We start from the raw sequence: 23,076 nt of genomic DNA on the forward strand, positions 1-23,076 counted from the left end.
CTGCCATCAAGAGGTCCAAAAATTCTGATGTACTGTCATGTATTTAGGCACAAATGTGTTGAGTCAAGTATGCTGATAAAAGTGTTTTGTTTACATTGTGTGCAGATCCACACTTCAGACTTGCCTATCAGTGTATCTGGAAAACTACTGGAGTAAACTTATTCAAATGCTATTTTATATAGTTCAGGATAACCTTTCGTATGTTTGATTTTATAGTTTGCATTGTGTATCTTTAACTTAGCATTTGAATTTTGGACACATTTATATCAGTTTGCATCTCTTTGGAGCCAATTAATATCACTTTGTGTTTTTGTTTTAACTGCTTCTTACGGTTTTCTTTTATTTAACTTATCTTCTGGTTTTGATTACCAGTTGTTTTTTTGTTTGTGAGAGCATTTTTCAAGTCTTTATTTCCAGCTCCCTTCACTTCTTGTTTTGTGTATTTTTCTATAAAAAAAAAAGACAAGTTGGGCTCTTGGATCTGTAGCTGGTGCACTTTTTCATTATTCTGTTCATTCATTTCAATATGAAAATTTATTGTAAGACAACTTAGTTTTGAGAAAAAAAAACTGATGACAAAAAATAAAAACAGAAAAGGAACATGCCAATCAAGATTACACAAATGTTTCACTGTTTATTTACATAAAATGTAAAACAATGCAATATCAATACACAAATACACTGTTTACATATAACATGTTATACACAGAGGTGCGGTCATGTATGAAATCAATATGATGCACAGAAAGTAGTAATAGTCTTAAAAGTAATAAATGTTCCTATATAACTGCACCAATAGCTTTTTTTGGACTGTAGGTCCCTCTCTGGATAAAACTGTTACCCGACATAAAAAAATAGAAAAATGGTCATCATCTCATATACAATTAACTCAGATAATAAAAAGCTTTTTTCCCCAATAGTAAGTACATTGTATAAATCATTGACAGATGACTAAGTAAGCTGAATATAATATGACTAAATATTTACTTCAGTTTTCTTCTCAATAACAGTTTGTCTCAAGTACAGCAGCTGCTATGTTCTTTAAAAAGTAGAAACTTGGGTTAAATAGTTTGTTATTGGCCATTGGTCCCCAGAAAGTCAAAGCAAAACTGACAAGTTTGGCAGCTAAACGCAGAATGCCTCTAGTACAAAGCTAAACAAAAGTGATGATGTATTTTATCCAGTTTAAGTCAATATATATTATAGTTTAATAAAAAATATCTGTATCTGATTTCTCTAAACTCAACACACATACACACAGAAAGAAATGCTCCCGTACAAATCTTACAACAGCTTTTAAAGTGGTCATGTTCAAAGACATCTCACAATTTAAAAAAAAAAACTTTCAGTCATTTAAAAAAACAACAACTCATGAGTACCATAGACTAAAAATAACCATTGCATAGATAAAATAACAGACTCTTGCTTGCAATGTTCCACATCCAAATTACACAAAATCTTGTATATTTGCTATATTGCTTTTCTTTTAACTTCATACTAAAAACAAAACATGCAACAAAGAGATGCTTCTGTGATCCTCACAGCTGTACAGTTTGTTCATCGCTTAAACTATGGAAAATGTTAGAAAAAATAGAAGCAACTACATATACAGGTTCTCTTGATTTGTCCATAAAATGCAACGCATGAACAGCTGTAATGATTCGATCTAACTGTACAAAACACTACAGTTATAAACCAGTGGAAAAACACGTCAAACACTTTTTCCTTTCTTGACTAATTTAGAGTTCATACATGGAATGATGTATTTTATGTCCCTAAATTTCTTATCATGTAATCCTTAGTTTATTAGCAACATCCAGTCAGTTTACAGGATTAAAGTCATCACCGGCTTCACTCTTTCCTTTGTTTTCCAGTCTTTAAATCGCTGCTTCTTTTCTCAGTAAATGCCTCTCCAGGTGATCAGTTCTCTCCTACTTACTCCTCTGTGAGCCAATCATCACTTTAGACACAAAGTTGACTATGGCACTTGCAGGCTGCTCAGGATCGTGCTCTGCAAACAGGTGGCATATGTTGTCCATGGAAGTGCCAGTTTTCCTCGCCACAAAGCCAAAAATTCTGCAAAGATGGAGTAAAGCACTTAATAGCAGCACTGTCAACTACCTATTTAAAAGTAGCTGCGTAACCGCTTGCAGCCATGAAGATTATAATTATTTACTTACTTTGCTGAAGGGTATCCATCTTTTTTCCACCTATGAGCAGAAATAACAGTGTCAGCAAAGCAAAATGTGAAAAAAAACACCAAATCTAAGTAAAGGATGACATAATTTTCCCAACTATAGATTTGAATTACTTTTAATCAGATTTTTCTACAAACATCTGGCAATCATTGTGGAAACCACAAAGAAAAAGAATCTGCAGTTTTTATAAAACTCAATCCATAATACTCACTTTCTATCTTGAGGGTCCAGAGCACAAAATATAACTGTGTTGACATTGTAATGCCGCCTGAAAAAGAGCCTAAAAAGAGACAAATTCAAGATTAATTCATGTGAATGTACCTTTAAATGAACAGTTTAAGACCAAATTCCATTTTACTCCTTCCCCAAAATATTCAACCCTACTACTACGTTTAGTGCAAGTTTACAACATATATGTCATATATTCTATGAGAGCATCTAGGAGACATTTTCTGACCGAGCATGCTAACTATGCCACAACTTGTCCAAATAAGAAGTGGAAGGTAAAAGCCTAGAAATGTCTTCCAACATATTTGTCTGGAAGAATATGTTTCCAGTTCAATATGCAGCCTTTTGATTGCTTTAAGTTTATATAGCCCTCTGGAAATAAAATGTTGCCTGACCATGGTCTAGTTTGATGTGTACTGTTGTATTATGTTTGATCTTATTGTCAAATATTCAGAACAAGTATTAAAATTATTAACATTGAAATCCATTAGTGACAGATTTCTCCCAAATATTTTTTGTCTTGGCAAACACTGTAACGTCCAGTTTAGAATACTTTATTCTATTAAATTTTGGTGTTATTGCTGTCCTCCCCAACAAGCATAACATTTTTTTGATACAACTGATGACATATTTGCTTCTTGATGGGGTGTTCCATCACACAATGGAATATTTTAACCGATACTCTTTGTGACTTTGAGATAAGAGCCAAGGGCTAAATGTATGGATAGGGATAGGTGTAATGCCATGAAATGGGAATTGGCCTAAAAGTGTGTGCTATACTCACTTCCTCTGGTTGTCTGTCAGGGTGATTCCCTGTGAAGACACTTTGAAGTGGACCACAGTGGAGTTTGGTAGAGGGTGCGCATTCAGGGTCATGGTGGTGGATTTCTGCACCGCCTGGACCCCTGTGAGTGACTCCATCTCCACAGAGCCGAGGTACCACACGTTACAGGCTGCGGCAACAAACACAAATCAAATTACACTTGGATTTGCTTTGCACAAATAACTATAGAGTGTGTTTAGTGACAAAAAAGAGAGCAAGAATAAAAAAACAAACCTATTTTCAAAACCAGCTCAGAAATAAAGGACTGAGTCAAGTGTTTATTTGCAGTCTCGTCTTCTAGTGTTTGACATAATGTCTATTCTTAGTGAGTGATGTAAGAAGTCTGATTACCTGCACCCTGTTTCAGCAGCTCGGCAGCAGAGTTCGTGACAGACTGAGAAGTATTCTCCACAACATCTTCAAGAGGATCTTAGAAAAAAAAAAAAAATCTGAAATCAACAACTACACAGACATGCAAGCTTGCGGAATGGTCACAATGATAAATCACCTCACAGGAAAGCCTGACCAAAAAATAAATAAATGAATAAAATCTTTTCTGGCAACAATCTTCTACAATAAATTATGTGAGAAGAGAGTTGTGTGTGTGAGTGTTTACCTCTGTCAGGTATAATAAGTTTACAGGGCAGTGCCAGAGGTGTGATTGAATGTTGGCAGACCAAAGCAGTTAAGCTTCCTGTAAAAGAATAGTGTGCAAAAACAAAATTATACTTTCTGCAAACGTACAAAAACACTACCTACTGGAAATGATACAAAATTAGGGACATTTTTAAAGTAAAAGAAAGAATGTGAAGGAAAATGAAGTAAACTCAAACAGTTTATAGATAAGAAAAGTAACTTAAATTATAAAGATAAGATCATGAAATGCTTCCATATCATTTTTAATAGTTCCTAAAAAAAAAAAAAACTGCCCTCTATTCGTCCAAGATAAACAAATACCATATAATTCAAACACAAAGACTACAAGCATGTGTTAACGGAATGTGAATTTGAGCACTTCATTGATGTTTTATTGGGTACCAGTGGTTTGCTCTGGACCACAGCACCAACGGTGCACCAACAGAGGGCAGTATCAGTCATAAAGTCTTGTTTTTTTGCTGAAGAGGAGCCAAAGAGACAGACGGTGATGAACTCCAGGCTTTAATAGGACAGGTACTCACCAAAGTAGGGCTCATTGGGACAACCCTTCAGCCGCACTCCCTTCTGTGTGCACTCGATCAGGAAGTGGCGCACCAACTCATTGGACAGATCTCCTCCTGCTAGATGAGAAATAATCTGTTTTGAAGATTAATCTGAAGATTTATACAGAACATTTTAAATTGCCACATTCTCGATTAAGAGCAAGACGATTCACAAGCACCTCCACACACACCCCACCCTTGACATGGCAGTAGGAGTCTATGTGAGGAATGTTGACACTAAAACTTGTTTCTTGAAGTGGGTTGGATTTCTCACTTTAGAGGAATTACAAAGCTCTGAGTGCAAAGTGAGGCTGTGGGCTGTGAGGTGACGTCACCACAGGTGCTGCTGGATCTCGGAGGGGTGACGGCAAACAAAAGGACAGGTGTGAGTGAGGAACAAAACGGTAGGACAGAACAAAGAGTTAGGTTGGTGCAGGGGGGGATTTGTCTTGGAGAGCAAGGTGAAGAATTTTCCGTTGGGCAAAATGATTTCTGTATTTTCTTAGTGTGAAGGTCTTATAGTACAAAATACTAATTCATTGACATGTCACTAAAATGAAAATGTTAAATGATAGTGTAAAATAAAAATTGATATCACCTTCACTAAACTAAGATGCCTGAAATTAAACCTAGCAATCTGAAAAAGGCTGATATCACAAGCTGTGTGATTTGCTTTATATTTCTTTTCTTTTCATTCACCAGGGAATGTTTTTAATCTACAAAAATAAGTTCACCGATGTAAGAAACTGTTACAAACTATTGATTTGTAATATCAACACCTGAAAACTATATGCTCACAGGAAACAAGAAGAGACAAAAGAATTGTGATGCTTTTTTTTCTGTTCTTTCGCTGTAAATGTGTTCACAGTAACTTTTTGGTCGTCATTCGTCATCCAGATAATCACACAACTACAAAACCCTTTTTCGTGCAGAAAGCATAGATTTTGGAAAATACTTTTACTTATATTATGTAAGCAGAAGAAATTCCTTATGTGGTTCAGTTTTATTTGATAAAAAAAAGTCCCACCTCTATTCCATAACTATGCAGAACTAAAGTCTAATCTAAGAAGAAAACAACCAGACAAGTAACCTGTGCAGACCTTACTACTAGAATACAACTTGTACTTTGAACAGAGATATGTGGGGCAGGGTGCTTCCCTGAAGAATGCCCTGGAATCAGAACAGGCATGTCCTTTGTCAAGGGCTGAAACATTAGCCGCTCATCTAGGCCTATCAGGCAGCCGGAATCTGTTTGGTTTCATAAAGGTGAAGCCCAGGAGAGATTCACAGAATGATGAGAGTTCACTCACAAATGGACAAAGAGGACTCTCAGGTTCCATCATGAATAATTTACCCATATACAGTGGGATGTAAAAGAAGACGGCTTTAGGTGTGACTGTATTATTCATGATTCCCAGGATGTTTGTAGTTCTGCACTAATCTCTGATATCTTAAATATGACATATACAATTATGGAGCTGAAGTCAAGGGGATTTTAGCATGACTTAGCATGATTTCAAGCAGAAACCAACTAAGCAAAAAGTAGTTCAAGGGGTATTTTTTGTTTAATCAAAGAAAAATAGCACATTTCCAAATTTTTAACTCCCTATTTGGATTGCTTAATATTTAATTTAAACATAAAAATGGTTCTGAACACTCTTTTAAACATTCATTAAAAAAAAGACTTTTGGGTTTTATTTTACTCCCAAAATAACAGAACCAAACCACTTGTGTAACATACCTTTTTTGCTCTGCTGGAAAACTAAGGGGGGGGGTGTAGCCACCTTCATGGCCAGTCCGTACGCCCCCTTGAAAGAGTGGCTGTCCCGCACAATAAAGCAGCCGGGCTCCTTGTCCTTCAAGACGGAAATAGCTGAAAAAAGACAAGACATACTGACTGTGAGCTGACACAGTTTATTTCCTTTTTAATGTGAAACAAAAGTGAAAACTCCGAACCCACCTTGATCCCTTGAGATGTCTGGTTTGTACCAGAATTTGGATGTGTCCTGCACAAACTTTACAGTAACCTGCTTGCTGGCTAGTACGTCTGGAAAACAAAGCAATCATCCATAAAGGTGTGTCTGTGCATGATAATTGAGCTGTTGGACATTAACAAGGTGATTAGTAGTAATTTATTTACCTGGCAGAGGTGAGGCTGCGCATGGCATCTGAGCCGACAAGTCAGGTAAGACATTAGGGAAAGGAATGCTCAGAGAGCTGCCACTGTGCGGACTGGAGAATCCACTGAGGGCAGGGGAGGCTGTTCCCAGTGAATGCTCCCCATCTGAGGTTCGCTTTTTTTCAGGCAGCAGAGGAGGCTGCAAATGAAGAGTCTGTGACTGATGCTGCCCTGCGACAGAGGCAAAATGATCCCTGTCAACACCCACGTTTGGACAGTCCGTGCCGTAGCCGTGACTCAAGTCGTCTTGCTCGTCGAAGCTTTGAGCGGGACTGCGGCTGATGGCATAGCAGGCCATCCGGCTCTGCTGGCTGCTTCGAGGAGAGCTGTGAGCATTAGGGGCTGGGTGGACATGGGGGTGGTGTAAGGGAGGAGAATGGTGGCCATAGTCCAGAGACATGGAGTGCTGCGGCGGCTGTCGGGCAGAGGGGTAGTTACTCAGGGAGGCGTGGCGGCTCAGGACAGGATGTTCTGGCCAGGACTGATTCGCAGAAGAGCTTAAAAATAAAAAAAATAAGAACAACAACGTTTATATTGATTTGCAGTGATGATTACCAAAACATCTCGCCTTTGGTTGGAAAAATACAACTTGTGTTGCTGTGAATCAGGTCTCTACCTGTCTGTGTGCTGATGGGTTCCAACAACAGAGGCAGAGTGTGTAGAACTCAGCATCCTGTGGCAGCTGACGGAGGGATCTGGCAAAGTCTCCAACACAACATGATTGATGTCAGAATATCCTCGGGGTTCTGTAAGGGTGCCAAGTAATAACAAAAGAGAAAATAACAGACTGTGTTATGCAGATTCATGAACATATTTGCTTGATTGCACTGTTTACAACTATTACTGTTAAATTGAAAATAAATACTAGCACACAGATGTAGGGAGAGTTTTTTTGGGGGGGAAATAGCTGCAAAAATGTTAAAAGAATCAAGTATTTCAGCAACTGGCATAACTGCTTATGGAAAAATATGTCCAGAGGGAAAAAAAGAACTACCAGTGGAAGTAGGATATTTTTAGTCCTTGTACAAATCAATATTGGAGTTGTAATGTAATGAAAACTCCTCAGATTGCACTGGACGTGCTATAGCTCTTCAATCTATATAATACCACCAATCACTGACTGCCACAACAAATCAAGCCAAACAGCAACTAAAATGATTTGAAATCTTTAAATAAATCAGCCATAATCTGGAGCCACTGACACAAACTAAAAAGCTTAGTTTTACAGCCAGGTTTGATTCGAGTTACTTTTATAGAAAGCAGCGGTGCAAAGCTGAAAGGGTTGCTGGTTTCTTTATCTACCTTTTCCCTCCTCCTATGGACACTTTTATGGAGGAAGAAAAGTTTTCTTTTTGTGCCACGCTTCCTTAACTCACAGTCACCATGGAGACGCAGCTGAAATGAATGCTGGGATTCTTGCCTGCGTGTCTGAGGCACAGCAAGGGGCACAGATCTGTGCCCAGACCCTACAACCTTTAAGACATACTGTAAATCTCCATGGAAACAAATGAATAACAGGTGATAAAGGAATACAAATAAAAGTAAAGGTTTGGTGTTTAGGGGTTTGTGTGTGTGTGTGTGTGTGTTGGACAGTAGGTAACATCAAGCAAAACATTATGAACATTGGTAACAAAATAACTCATTCAGTCAAGGTGCTGTGCTGTGAGGTGCTGTGAAGGCCTTTACAAACACAGGGTGTGTTAATCCTTAGATTAAAACCACAGAGGAAAAAAAAATCAATAGAGAAAGAAGATGGCTCGGTTTTAATCTAAAAAACAATAGAGTTGTGTTTAAAACTGTTTTTCCTACAAACCAAAACCACACAGGCATTCCAGAGAAGGGTTAGGAATCTCCCTGCTTTTGCGCAAGAGATGTCTTTGTTTTCAACCTCTGTCCCGAAAAAATTGCAAAATAGATATGTTTATGTCACCATGAAACAATGTTAGGATCACTAAATGAATCAAAGATGAACCAAAAAAGCCTCGTTGTAAAGATTGAAACATGACAAAAAAAAGACCTTTTCAGTTGCTTCTTACTTATAATGTATCTCTTTTTGTTAAATTAGTTAAGAAGACAAACCAAAAGCAGCTTATGTAAGAAAAGAAGAAAAACAGTAAAACCTGTTTAATAGTTTTTCTTTGTTTGTTTTGAAGAATTCTGAACCTACCATGATTTGTTCTGTAGCCTCCAAAAGACTGCATGCTGGGAGATGGAGTCTGCCTGAAATCTGTCAACTCTGACATATTTTTCACTGGAACGACAAAGAACACACGAGTGGGATGATGGTTCATACAGAATCAAACACAACAAAAACCTGGTTATTATCACAGATTACATGCAGAACTTACCATAAGGTGTTGGTGGCGAAATAGGGAAGGCTGGAGTGGGTGGAGTCATGTCGCTACCTGCCTCAACTCCACTGTCCATATCTGTCCCGTGAGTCCTATAGCTGGCACTGTCGCTTCTGTACAGCATGGCATGCTGCAGCAAAACAACACAAATATACACGTAACACATTTCAGGAGAAAAGCACGGGATGTAGAAATAATTTACGTGAAGGAACGTGCAGATGATGTTAAATCTACCTGGAACTGAGAGGGTGCACAAGGGGAGTATGTTCGCTGGCCCCTGTATTCCTCTGTGTCACCCCATCCGGACTTACAGAAGCCTGGGTGATCCAGTACATCATGCCCTTGGCAGCTTTGACTCCGCGTGACACCCGCCCGCCCATCACTGGATTGAACAACTGCATACAGCCAAGCACACAACAATGACATGTTGATTAAATGTTTACAGGCCTGACGGATTTTTTTAGGAAGTAAGTACACACAAAAAGAAAAAACAATCGTTTCACCTTCAGGAAAGTAATAAATGTATTTCTTTATTCCACAGGTGAAAACTATTTCAGTGAAGTCCTTAACAATAAATCAATATGTGTTTGGCTTTACTCTGATTTTAATTTAGACAGGGACCTTATTGTTAATCACAAGGTTTACCTCAAGCAGAAGACAGCTGAGGAATGCCAAAGGTCTGACTGGCGAGTTAATGGAGGATGTGAAGGTTGTGTGTTTGCATGTGTGTGGTTTCAGTGTTGTGACTCCAAAGGAGCGCTGCCACTCATCAGGAGGGTGTTAATTTGAGCCCTCCCTTTGAACTCTGACCTCTGAGCATAAAAGAATGCTAATCATGCAGAAGGATTGTTATTCTCTTTGTCTGGTACAACCATGAATGACACACACAGTGATGTATGGATGGTTAACAGAGTTTCTTCTTGTACACTTTGAAATGATGCTCTTCGAGAATAGGTAAGGAAAATGACACTATTCTTGTGCAGAAACACAAACATCCTTCGCTATCCTCCCTCATTCAGCACTACCATGCATGAAATCTAACAAGATTTCAAGAATAGAGATACAAAAAAAGTACAACATGTAGATTGTGAAGCAACATAGATTTGGCTATTCTACTTTTAAAAAATTCCGCTTGTCCTTTCATCAATCAAAAATCTTACTGCAAAATATGGCTCATCTACATAAAAAATGGTCATATATTTAAATATGTCATCCTAAATTCTGCAGAAATATGAGTTTTGGAAATATATTAAAAACAAATCTTAAAATGAGACAATTGCAAAACAAGCAACAAAAAATAGGCCATATACATTACAACATGTTTTAAAGCAGAGTTCTTTAAAACCAAGAGAATCCTTGGTTTTGAGGCTGTTTTCAATGATTACCTGCAAAAAAAACATCTGGTTTAAGTTTGTAACTCATTACCAGGCTTTTGTGGAACCTGATGGCAAGCTGTTGAGGTAATTTATTCCTTTCTACCAGGTGAATTGGAGCAGAGACACGGTTAAAACGCAGAGGATCAGGACTGTAAAACTGTTATACCTCCTGCTAAAGTACAAAGTATCTACATATTGTTCATCCCCATACACTGTACCTTGTAATAAACAACTTCAACACAAATTCAAAGCAAATCAACAGCAATAAAACGATCTATCTGGTGCTCAACTTCAAAATAATTAAAAAGCTAACTTTTTAACAGAAATGGAAATAAAGATTCAAACAGTTTCATGCATCCAAATCTTCATTCTAAGCTGCTGTTTGCTGTTAGTTTTTTTTTTTTTTTCATAATTCACAGAGACATGTTGTGTCAAAAATGCTTGGGCTTCTTTTCGGCTTAATCATCACAGTGATAACAACACTTCCACAGTTTTTAATGAGCTGCTGACTACTATGCCTGCTAAACGTTTAGTTAAGGTAGTCATTCTGCCTGTACTGCACAGGGGGTCATGACATGTTGGCTTTAGAACATTACATTCAGGAAGCTTTCAGACAGAATCTATCCAAAAACACTCTTCAGGAAATGAATTATTTTAGCAGTGCCTAAGGTGCTGCACATGCACTCACCCACTCTCATGAAGTAATTCCAAAGCATGATTTAACTGGCTGGAGCCTGCCCTGGACTATAAGCAAAATAGGATTCTAAGTGTACTGGCCTGATCTTTTTAACACATCTAAACATTCAGAAAAAACCTTCTAAGAGTCTTTGCTTGAAACCATAAAAATATGCTACATTTAGCGGGAGTTGCTTCATACTAACCAAAGCTTTTTTTTCTTTATTCATATTCAGTATGCAAGAATTTACTGCTGCTGTGTGCTGGGTATGAATTACAAATGGCTTTCTCAGCAGGTTGTGTGATATTTACAACACTGGAATGAGGTGTGGGAGGATCTGAGCAATTTTCCAGAACAATGGTCCAACAACGAAAAGGCGAAAAGGATTTTAGCCTCAACCTCAATGCTACAAGTATGTACTATCCCAAAGATGGTTCTAGGTCAGCTTGGCTCAATAATTTAACATCAGTTACTGAGGGCTTTTGGTGCTGATCATGCATCTTCAATTATTAGAGAAGAAATAAAATATCCAATTGAACTTAAGGAAATCTATAACAGAAAATAAAATCTGTTATAGAGTTCATTAAAAAAAAAAAACTTGCATCGGTTATCAGTATCAGACAAGAACCTGTTCTCATAATTATGTAAATTTCAGTCCAAAAAACAACTGTTGGTAAGATTTTGCTGCTAATGGCAAAACAAAAATCACAGTTATGTTTCTTCTTCAATGGTGGAAGGTCAAAAAGGACAAGTTCTCACAATTCACAACTAGAAACGTCACAAACTGGCATTGGATCTATGCAGCCTAAGACTGTGCTACAAACATCAGTTGTACCAATCAACAAAATATCAATGATCCCTAAAGAAAAACTCCTGAAGAAAGACCAGAATAAAAAACCGAACCCAACTACAGATTACTTATCCTGCAAGATAATTACCTGCTTTATAAAATAAAATTTTAAAAAATGAAAAAGCTATATGTCTTCTTTGATTAAGAAATAGTTGATAAACAAAAGAGTCTTAGCTTAAAATCTTATCACAAGTTATTAAAACCAATGTTAAATAACCAGTCAATTTCCTCCGAAAGCTGTGTTTATGAGCCTCTGCGTTGATATGCGCAGACAGGTAAGCATTTGGAATCACATGAAAAAACTGTGCCTGCGGGCTCACTTGTTCCCGCTGTGGAAATTCCTAAGGGCTCACCATCCCCCTCTTCTCCACACCACATGCTCTGATTCATGAAGCTATGTTTTCTATTCATCACTGGGTTTTAGTTCAACTGAACCTAGTTCAACAGAATGATAACCTGCAGAAAACTGGCATTTGATGTAGAAAAGTTATCTCTGCAGCAAAAAAAGCTACTTGATGCTTCTCTGAACATGTCACTGATGAGAATTTTCTAATTTTTATCAGATTTTTCATATTGTCTGATGGCAAAAGTACTTGTAGTGGATATTCATTCAAAAACAAATAATGATATAATATTGCAGTTTCAATAGTGTATAAAAGTATAAACCATAACTTTTGAATAGAAATTTAGAAAAGTAAAAGCAGATGAAAATGGGACATATGTGGTTTAGATCCTTGACAGAAAACAACTTCAAACACACTGATTTTTTTCTTTTAATCTGTATTCTTAATGTGGAGTCTCAATAATCCAAGGGCAAGAGACATCAGAGTTCACAAGACCTGATGAAAGCTGCGCATGCACCTTACTGATCATGCACTCAGATAGTTACACGTACAAGTCCAGACAGCACTCTATCTGCAAAAACACACTGAAAACATCTGAAAACCTGGCAAGAACCCTGCTATTTCTGCCACTCAAACATGTTGAAGGGGAGGGAGAGAAGGTGTGCTCTGTTTGGTCGACTACAGTAAATAACAAAAGTTAAGGCTGCACAGGACCTATTCAACTTTTAAATAGTGGTATTGTGAAAAAACATCCGTTCTTATATTTATTTGTCTTATCCAGACAAACAACTTTTCTGGTTTCATAAAACACATTTCTCCACGCGACCACACATCACTCAGACTGTCTGACTATCTTACCTGTCTGCTGTGTGTTTTTCAGGGCAGCTGGTTTATTGTCGTTGAATCTGAGATTGATGCCATTTGAGCTGACTGAGCCGTTGACCTGCGTTGCGCCGTTCCTCTTGACAGAGCTACCACGGCCAGACACTGGCATGAACGTGGGATCCAGGTCCATGATCAACTGATTGAGCTGATCAATGGAGTTATCAATATCCATCGTCAGAGACTTGAACTCCTCATCCTGCTTTTTGTTGTTGTTATTGTTTGTCACTGCCTGTTCTTTGTAAGAGGCATTGTTTTTAATCGTGTCGGCTGGTGTAACCCTGTTGCGGTCTTGTGGTTCAGTGGGCAGTTGGCCTTCTTTGGGTGAACTTCTCCCAGGCTTGTTTCCAGGGTATCTCTCAGTTTCGTTTCCATCCTCAGGCATGTAGATAAACTGCTGCGCTGCAACCATCTGCTGCTGACGAACCCAGGACTGTGTGGAATAGCTTCCTTGTCTGTACACCTGCTGCTTAGGTGCGGGAGCGCCGCTGGGATTCGAAGATGCCACAGAGTTGCTTCTGGAGTTTAGAAAGACTCGCTTGGTCTCTGGATAGGATCGCTCATAATCCTCCACAGGAGGAGCATGATGCAGGTGGTGCTGGTTTTGATGCTCCTCAACTCCAGGACACCCAAAGCCATCTGACAGCAGGGAGTTTTGGCTGCTCTTGTGGCAGGAGGATGACAGGGTCCCTAGGCTGTCCACACTGTGCAGATCATGACCTGTAATGACGTCATCATCGAGGATGTCTGTTTCCCTCTCTCGGGGTCGGGCGTCTCCAATAAAGTGCACTTGTGCTGGGGCTGTCTGCTGCAAGACCACCTTAGGGCCGTGATCATCCATCTCCTCCAGCGAAGGATCATCAAGACCAAAACCACTAAGGAGCCATTTCAGTTGGACCTTCTCCTGTGGGCTGGGTCCCTGGTTAGCCCTTAATGTAGTGGTGGTGGAGGTGGTGGTGGTGGTGGAGGTGACAGGTGTGGGCCTATCTGCCCACAGAGATGTGCTGGACAAGCCTGAGTCACTGCTTACGGAGAGTGTGTGGTCACTGTGGTCAGGGCTTGAGGTGGCAGAGGTTGTGCGAGTCCCTCGTCCCAGCGTGGCCTCTCCTCCTCCAATGGGGCTCCTCTTATTAGCTGCTTTGTCCTGGCTTAGGCTTTGAGAGCGTAGCGCTGCAAAATAGAAGAGATGCAGCGCTTCATACAGTCAGCCGGTATTGGCAACACGCAGAGACACACAGGAGACTCACAAAGACAAAGACGAGACTCTGTTAACACGCACAGTCATGTCTGTCAGCTGAAACAGTGATTGACAGGGACTTCTTCTAAGTTCTAATAACGCCTCCACAAATGAAAGTAACATTCCAGACAGAACAGATACACAAATAACCAGAACATTAAGACGACAACAGGAAACACATGTTCATCATGTCACTAAACTGAGACAAATCACAAAGGTTAAAGTGGCAGAAAAAGTAAAACTTTCAAATTCATGAGGTCAACTGTCAAAGTTTTTGATATGTGTATAAAATGAGCAACAGTCAAATGTGTTTTTTGTGAATAGGTTATAAATAAAATATTAAAATCTTCTGCATACTTGTACAAGAATAAGACAATGATATGTCTCGTCTAACCCTTGCATTCCTCACCCTGCTGAGACTGAGCCACCTAAACCACTCTCACTTGCCCCTTGACCCCAAGCATATGTCCAAACAACCTTCTTAATCCTCAGAAGAAACAGAAAAAAAAAATTGAGGTCAGTCATTTAGCATGACAGCAGTTTAAGAAATCTGATTCAGCCTTGCAGTCTTCTGTAAATTATGCTCTGTTATTTAAATTACTTGTAAATAACAGAGCTGTTTTCTGTCATTCTCTTTCTGCTTTAACTTTAACTAAAAGGGAGTTGGAACATGACTCCTATACTTCTGCCTCAACAAACTGCCTTAAAACCATGACTGGAGGATCCAAATACCAGACACGCATGATAAAAGCCCCCCCTCCCTCCTCCTTTTCTGCAAAAGCTCCCATTATGTATGGCTTGCTCCCCAGCCTCCACTCCACTCACACAAACCTGCATCGTGTCTTGAGCAGCTCTGGTTCATAGCTCAACGCAGGTCACTTCCATCAGGAGTTCTCCCCGACAAATCCTTCTCGTCACATTCCATTTAGCAAAGTGCAAACTGGGTTTTAACGTCTTCACCTGGATTCTTGCCATTTTTCTCTGTCACCCCTGACATCAACACTCCCACCACCTTCAAACCCATCACCCCACGGCCCTTCATGACCACCCATTTGTCTCAAGAGGAGAATCTCTCTTACCTTTGCTGTCCCTGCCAGGTGAGCACACGAGCCGACCACGGTTTCCAGGTAAAATAAACTCACAGAGGAGGAGAGACAATGAAGACACGTGAGAATGGACATGGCTTTTTAGCCGGTGGATAATAGTGAGGGGCCAAGTCAAGAGACTTTGAATAAGTTGGCCCGTTTTCTTTCTCTGCTGAGAAGGTGAGAGTGTTTGAGCTCTACACAAGGCAGGGGGCGAGCAGGCGGAGGGGGGGACAGGGGCTTGAGATCTCCAAATAAGGGCAGAGGAATGTAAACAAGCGAGGCGGGGCAATGGAGCAGAGGCGGGCTGGAGGGAACTAGTAACCCGACCTCTTGCCCCTGTGTGAAGGGACTACCCCACTGGGGAGAGAAGGGGCGGGGTGGGGGGTACAATGAAAGAGGGAGAACCAGAGGATGAAAACAACATTCCTGGAGCTCAAGACATATCCACTCTGTAAAAAGACACTTTGTAATTAAAGCAAAGATTAACTTCAACCCGAAGCCCAAAGCAATTTTCATGAAAAATGGCTGCCAAGTTGTTTTTCTCCCACTCCTGTGTGTCAAGAAATAACATGCTTGCTGTCTTTACACACAAGCTAGACAGAAACAGATGTTCCTTAAATCCTATTAAAGGGACCTTAAAAAAAAAAAAAAGTTTTAAGTAACTATCTGAATTACACTGACAAGCCAGAGATGGTTTACCAAGTATGTTCTTAGCTTGTGAACTTGAGAGAATCAGTCAAACCATTTCTATCCAGCATTCATTACATTGGTTGTTATGGTACATTCAGTTCCTAAATAAAAATCCACCAATTATAGTGCAGGAGAACAGAAAAACCACAACTGTTCCCCAAGTTGCTCTGGAATCAGGAGGCCTGGTTGTGTACGGCTATGCAATTACCCAACCCTTTCCGTTTTGTCTCGTTTACTACCAGTCTGCACCTTCTGAATGCCAAAACATAACGAGAACGATTGTTTCGTATTTTCTACAGCTCAGTTTCATACAAGTGCCAGAAATTTTCATTAAGCCATTTATTTTATTTTTTTTTTCATTCTGAACAGTTTCTGGCTCGCAGTCAGTTTGGTGGGCTTACTCTAAGTATAAAAGTAAGACATAATAATACAAAAAAGAACACAAATACACAAAAACAAAATGAACATTTTTTAAAAATATTCTTTGCTGTCATGAGTTTGACAAAAGCAAAGTAATATTTAGTGCAAAATAAACAGCACATGTAAAAGGGTCAATTGGTAGGCATTTATTTGATGTCAGTTTTCGTAAAGATTGCTCGTCCTTAACTGTTAGATCTGTATGATGCAAATTTCATCATGCCCACTTCTATTCAAGGGTATGCTGGGTCATTTTGCAAACTTTGCTCGCTGACACTGACAAATAAACTCCCATTCAAAAGATGGCGCCAAACACACAATAGACAAAGAAGGCTACAAGTCAAAATGCAAGCAAAGGAAGAAAAATACAATAAAATATGAATACGTGAGGAGATTTGCTGTTATCCACAGCTAGATAACTTATCATGCAGGATCTACAAGGACAGAAAGACTGTGTTGAATTTCTAATGAGGAATCACTTGTATCTTCTTCCTTTTCTTTTAAATAAATAGTTGAGAAACTGATGCATTATCGCCACCTATCAGGTTGGAGTGTGATATAAACTGAAGCTGTGATGTAGCCATTTACCTGTTTGGACAAGTGGTATGAGATTGTTTGAATTCATCTCCTGCCATCAATTTGTTAGGGGATTTTATATCAAGTGACAAACTTCTAATGATAAAAGGTTCTTTTTCATCTTTTAAGTCTTTCTCAACTCCTCTCTTGTAGTTGGGTGGCAGCCAACATCTGTGAAACAAAAAAGCTATCTAAATGATCCTATATGAGTAGATGTAAGAGATAAATAGGTTTTATCTAGTAATCTTGGAAGAAAGTGGAAAATAATCTAGATGGACAGAAGAAACTCACCAACATTTAACATTTAAAAACAACAACCTGGTTTACAAATAAACTCAAACTTTCAGGGAAAGCAGTCTTAAACTTTTAATTCTCACTACAGGATAAACAGACAGTCAAGTGAAGAAGAGCCACTAAAGTAAATGAAGATTTCTTTTTCACAACTGTAGCACTAAGTGTCAAAAAATATCTAGACTTCCTCCTCCGTTATAATGAGTCGAGACGGTGTGTTTGAAGTAAACTGGGTGAAGACCGCTGGTAAGTAGATGTAGAATTTCAACAAAGCTTCCCGCCTTCTCTCTCATATGTGGTGTTTACATGAGAAAACAAAGCAGTAAATATCCCACATGAATGCTTCGGAATTAAGGGAATACAAAACAGAAAAAAAAAACAACAACGTTATTTTTAGTTGATGTCCTCGTTCTAATTTAGTGAATTCTTACATTTGTGGGGCTGTGCTTTTGTTGTATAGTTTGCATAAAATTCAGGGTGGATGTGATAAAGTATTTTAAGTAAAAATATAAAAAAAAAAGGCTGGCTGTTTTCATCAAGCTGAGCTTAGCCTATAAAAACACTCAATGAAAACGGGAAAAGGGCGGATTTGTGTTTTAGTGCTGCCTCTATTCTGAGAGGTTATTGTGAATTCTGTGGTTCAGTGGAGAGCAACAACCACAGCGAGGACGAGACGCCCTAACAGGGTGGCTCTGAGTGTAAGTATATATGTGTGTGTGTATGTGTGTGTGTGGGCACTAGTGAGAGTGTGTATTTGTGTGGGATGGCTGAAGCATCCCTATTTATTTCGAGAGTCAACAAAACGGAAATCTCCTGAGAACTATCTGCTCTTCCTCTGAACCCAGCATTCCTCACATAAAACAACACTCCTCTGTACTTAGAAACAACACTTCTTGTCATTCTTATCACACTGCACGCAAAGGTAAATTGCAGCCTCCAGTTCTCTCCTCTCACCATAATAAAAGGTCGCCTGCCAGCCCAGTCTTGGTTTTAAGTTCCACACATAAATAAAGTCCCTTTAACATCAGCTGCAACATTAACCAAGCTATTGTTACTGTCAAAAATGCAATCTCACTGAAGTCCCTAACAAAAAACTACTGCCACGGGACTCGTCATGCTGTGTTAATCCCTTGAGATGGAAAAAAAAAGAGTTTATGTTTTTGTTTATGTATAAAAATATAGAAAAGAAAAAGCAGAACACTATGTCAAAACAATAGTCTAGTCATTTCTGAAGTGATGTCCTGTTATGTAGTTATCAACAGTTAGTACCTTATCAGCTGGGACATCAGTCATAGAGGATACAGTGTGAAGAAAGAGGAAGGAGTCTCTGTCCTGCCTAAAAGAGGGTCCCTTTGTTATTGTTTCTCAAGCTTATAAACTTTCATTCTCAAAACCAACATACTGGTGTAAAAGAAAAGTGCATTAGCTAATATTAAACCTCTAATTTTTCGCATGATACCTTTTATTTAGCTTGTCACTGTTTTCTTAACTGAACAACAATTGTGTTAGTAGGCCAATGTGCTGATAAGGCCATGTATATGTCAGTGATGCTGAGGCTGCGAATGCATCACTCCACCGGCGGTTGAGTAAACCTTCGAACTGATTAGATTAGATGGATGATAGTCTCAGCATTCTCCTGTTGTGCCTGTTAAAGCCAAAATGTTGCTTTTTTGTGGGGTCGCTGCCATGTTGTATTTTTGGAACCAGCATCTGTGCACTAGGGAAGTGACCTTGTCATTCCCAGTGTATCATGACTTTTTCTTTATGCTTCAAGTAACTAATTAAAACTAAATGTAAAAACAAAAATGCACATTTGAACGTACAACAGCAAAGTAAGAATTATGTGAATCAACAAAAATCAACACCTGAAACAATTTATCTGAAGTGTATTTTTATGTTTTAGTCAGGAAAATATTCAACTTATTTACATGAAGGGGCTGGATTTAAAAACATATAATGCAGTCAGCCTAGTAGGGGACGCTCAGCTTCTGTGACTTTATCTTCCAGCTTCCGGTCCTGTCTCTAATTATAATATTTCTCAATGGACTAGTCGCACTAATTAGGCGGACTCATACACTGGCAGCCTCAGTACCACTGGCAGCTCAGTCCACTTACATCTGTGAAGTAGCTTTTAAGTTGCTTGGTTGACAAAACAGTGACTAACTAAACAAGCATTGGCATGCAAATGTGTAGAAATTAAAAATATTAGCTAATGTAGCTAATGTAAATAAAAATGGTCCTTGTTTGACCAACCATTAGCCTAACCTGGATGAAGACTTTTGCCTCTTTCATCATACTCCGTGCTCTATGACCTTTGTCGTGGCTGGTATGGTACTAACTACTGATAACTACTTAACAGAATTCAAACATGTTAAAAATGAATAAACTATCTCTTTAAATGCTTCAAAAACACCTGCATAGACTGTTGTCACTGATAAAACTTCCAGTAATGTTTGTGTTCAGTGTCTGAGTCATTGTGCAGACCTTAGCGTTGTTATAACAAAGTCTTCGTGAGTCACGTTACGACTAATGCAGCGCAGCAACTGTACCTTCACCATCGCAGATGTTCTGGTACGAGTCCCAGCGGGTTAGAGGATCTGCCGTGTTGTAATCCACAACAACATCTGGTCCATTTTGCCATCTGTCAGCACCTGAATTAAAAATGACCATTACTGAAAATACTGTAATCTGTCTGATCTTTATGGTTCAATTTCTTCAATATCTTTACTTCACTTTTCAGGTATAACAGTTGATAAAATCACAGCAAAACACGTTTCTTGGCGAGAGAGGTAGGCCCAGTTGAATAAGTGAAAAGTTATGTTTTTTTTAAAATAGATTATTTTTATCCACCACCATGAAAGGTGGGCAATAATGTAATTGCCTGCATCTGTATGTTCGCAAAAAAAATATTCATGACCAACTAGACGAATTTTAATAAAAACTGAGAAAGTAATCATTGAATACACGTCTAAAAATGACTAACTTTTGGAGTCAACATAATTCAAGATGGCCGCCGCAGCAAAGCAACCATAGCAAAGACAACAATTGCTATAACAGCTAAAATTTTGGTGTGGTAGAAGTTAATAGTCACCCTCAACACATACTCCAAGTACTCACATATCGTAAAACCTTGTCTGTCAGCAAAATATCTCACAAACCACTGGACAGACTTTAATGAAACTCTCAGGAAGTAATCATTGGAGTTACATTGTCAACTGACTGTTAAATTTTGGAGCCAAAAAATGTCTATAACTGAGTCAATTTTACAGATACTGTGCCACAAGTTGGTGTGGTAGTAGCTGAGAGTCACTTTCATTGCATACTCACCAACAGATCACTCAGGATGTCTGTTAAAAATTTGGAATGCAAGACAGAAGGTGATATGCATTCTTTCAAGGAATGTTTTTTTTTTTTAATTGACTACTTTCGTGATGTTCCCAGAATGAGGAGTATGATTAATGTGCACAGATGCACATATAACACCTAATAAAGTCCTACAGGCCCACATAGTTTCACTGCCATGGGGTTCTGGGGCAGCACACGCTGAGATTCTTTACCCTTCTGTCAGCACACACTTCACACTACATTTCCCCTCTGCAGCATTCCACATCGCCTCTCACCAGGGGGCAGAGGGCAGAGCACAAAAATGAACATGAAGAAAGGAAGTTTCTGTTTTTCCAACTACCCCTTCCAGGACAAAAATTTGTTCTTTTGAAGGCGAGAAGTTAAAAATCTACCTGGAATCCTCTCTGGTCCCTCGGAGAAGACAAGCTCAACTTTTCCATAGTCTGGAAATCTGGGATCTGAAGTGACAACACACACAGGAATGTTATAAATGCAAACCATTCAGAACCAGAAAAAAACCAAAAGATTTATTCTGGAACCTCTCTCAGTACATGTAACATGTTTAGGAAAACAAGATTACTGAGCTAAAAGTGCCAAGCCTAAATGAAGTCCAGACCGAGCCTCGCAGATGTTGTGTGGAGCTGAAGAGCTACTGCTTATTGATGGCCGCAAGTTGAGGCCTGCTCTGTTTTTCTTTTTTTTTTTTTTCAGTTGTACCTTTGTTGGCATTTTCCATGTCTTCTTTCTCAAACATCAGGTTGTAACCCTGCACTGCTCCCGTGTGGAACTGCAGCCGGAAAATAACCTCCCGCTCTGGAGTTACGTCACTTTTATGATAGCATTTAATCTGCAAAAGGAAAAAAAAAAACACAAAAACACTGCGGTCACCGAGGCTTGATATGATGGTTGCTATCTCTGGGAAAAATAGATCTTGTTTATCTCATACCATGATGTCCCCTTTCAGGAGCTGGGCCGGCTCCAGATTGATGCAAACTCGGTCTCTGTGGCCTGCACTGATGTGACTAAAACACAAACAACGGCGCAGACGGTCAAAATTGAGCTCAAGTGTGGAAGCAATTACAGATGTTTGCACAATTTGCATGCAGCAGTAACTCTGAATTCAAATTAACATTGAGCTAATTTAAACAGAAAATGGCTTTTAAGTATTACAACACCCTTTGAAGTTCACAATAATGTTGAAATTACTGCGAACCACATGCCACTTACTAGACTCCAGATGAGTACACTGCTTGCATTCCTTGGTAGACCTTGATGTATGGGCGACACACTAACAAGACAGGGAGAGAAAAAAAAGTCTAAATAGCATCACCTCAAGAATATTCTGCTAAGAGCTGAAGTGTGATAAGCCGCTGTTGTGAGAAAGGGATTTTCACTCCGTGATGTGATGGTAACTTTTGTTGATTCAATGAAATGAGTGTAAACAGCAATTTCCATGCAGACACATTAACCCCACCCCCCACCCCCCACCCCCCCGGTTCTGCTGGGAGGCTCTTCTCATTTTCTCCTTTTTTAACGCAAACTCTATTTGCCTGAGCATACAAATGGGTGTTGGGAAAAAAAAGAAGAGGTAACGCTCATTTCAGGCTTCGGCTCTGATGTGGTTGTGTTTTAACCCTTGGCAGCTGTGTATTGTGGGATACATTAGGAGTTTAACCTCTGGTGGCGGCGTCAAAGTTTGGTAAGCCGTGAAGGATGACGCAGTGCAGGAACAAGGGGGAGGCGTTGATCTTCATGGATCCACTTAGTAAACTGTTGAGGATCCAAACATACCTGACAGAAAAAAACAGACATAAAGAGTATTATTTAAGTATCAAACACTGAACTCTAGCATCTTACTTATTCTTAATTACCTGAGTAATTTGTCATTTACTGGATGTGTTTAAAAGATTTTGGTTAATTTTGTTGAGATGTGGTTTAAAGCTTTTGAAGGTCTGATCTAATAAGACTTTGCTTTAAGGTTCTATTAGCTGCAACAATAATTTATTTTTATAAGACTAAAGCACTTATACTGTGAATGTGGGGGTGGGTAATGCATACATCAGATATGTATATATTTTCCAATAATAGATCATTTAAAATTTTAAAATCATGTTTTAAATTAAAGGCCTAGCATTCTTTGAAGGAAATATTGACCCCCACCTTTCACACCAGAGTTTTAGCCTAAGACCATCATATGTTGAGGAATGATGGAGATGTAGCCATTTTGCCAAACCTTGGAAATATTGCAATCTTATGTGATATTGCAGAATATCACGCTCAGAGTATGTGCTGTGAATGACTCTCAGCTACTACACATCAAATTTTA

The 23,076-nt window shown here is 39.1% G+C and overlaps 1 protein-coding gene across 5 annotated transcripts in view; it reads right to left on the minus strand.

Moving 5' to 3' along the window:
- Window positions 1–608: 608 nt before the first annotated feature.
- LOC108239643 (tensin-3) overlaps window positions 609–23,076 on the minus strand; it is a 35,882-nt gene continuing 13,414 nt past the window's right edge. For 2 of the 5 annotated variants that reach the window (XM_017422475.3, XM_017422473.3), the window contains exons 7-27: window positions 22,426–22,541; window positions 21,978–22,038; window positions 21,697–21,772; window positions 21,468–21,597; window positions 21,143–21,208; window positions 19,955–20,056; window positions 13,083–14,276; window positions 9,213–9,373; window positions 8,976–9,108; window positions 8,795–8,878; window positions 7,244–7,373; window positions 6,589–7,124; window positions 6,409–6,495; window positions 6,190–6,321; window positions 4,428–4,526; window positions 3,866–3,943; window positions 3,601–3,678; window positions 3,211–3,379; window positions 2,410–2,478; window positions 2,181–2,210; window positions 609–2,076 (exon numbers count right to left, since the gene is read on the minus strand). In XM_017422475.3, coding sequence (XP_017277964.1) covers window positions 1,932–2,076; window positions 2,181–2,210; window positions 2,410–2,478; window positions 3,211–3,379; window positions 3,601–3,678; window positions 3,866–3,943; window positions 4,428–4,526; window positions 6,190–6,321; window positions 6,409–6,495; window positions 6,589–7,124; window positions 7,244–7,373; window positions 8,795–8,878; window positions 8,976–9,108; window positions 9,213–9,373; window positions 13,083–14,276; window positions 19,955–20,056; window positions 21,143–21,208; window positions 21,468–21,597; window positions 21,697–21,772; window positions 21,978–22,038; window positions 22,426–22,541 — 3,676 coding nt within the window. In that variant the 3' untranslated portion in view covers window positions 609–1,931. Of the gene's footprint in view, window positions 2,077–2,180; window positions 2,211–2,409; window positions 2,479–3,210; window positions 3,380–3,600; window positions 3,679–3,865; window positions 3,944–4,427; window positions 4,529–6,189; window positions 6,322–6,408; window positions 6,496–6,588; window positions 7,125–7,243; window positions 7,374–8,794; window positions 8,879–8,975; window positions 9,109–9,212; window positions 9,374–13,082; window positions 14,277–19,954; window positions 20,057–21,142; window positions 21,209–21,467; window positions 21,598–21,696; window positions 21,773–21,977; window positions 22,039–22,425; window positions 22,542–23,076 lie in introns of those variants that run through there. The other 3 variants (XM_017422476.3, XM_017422477.3, XR_005234556.1) reach the window with 3 other exon arrangements.

This window comes from Kryptolebias marmoratus, linkage group LG20 (genome assembly GCF_001649575.2).
Source record: "Kryptolebias marmoratus isolate JLee-2015 linkage group LG20, ASM164957v2, whole genome shotgun sequence".
Lineage (NCBI taxonomy): Eukaryota > Metazoa > Chordata > Actinopteri > Cyprinodontiformes > Rivulidae > Kryptolebias > Kryptolebias marmoratus.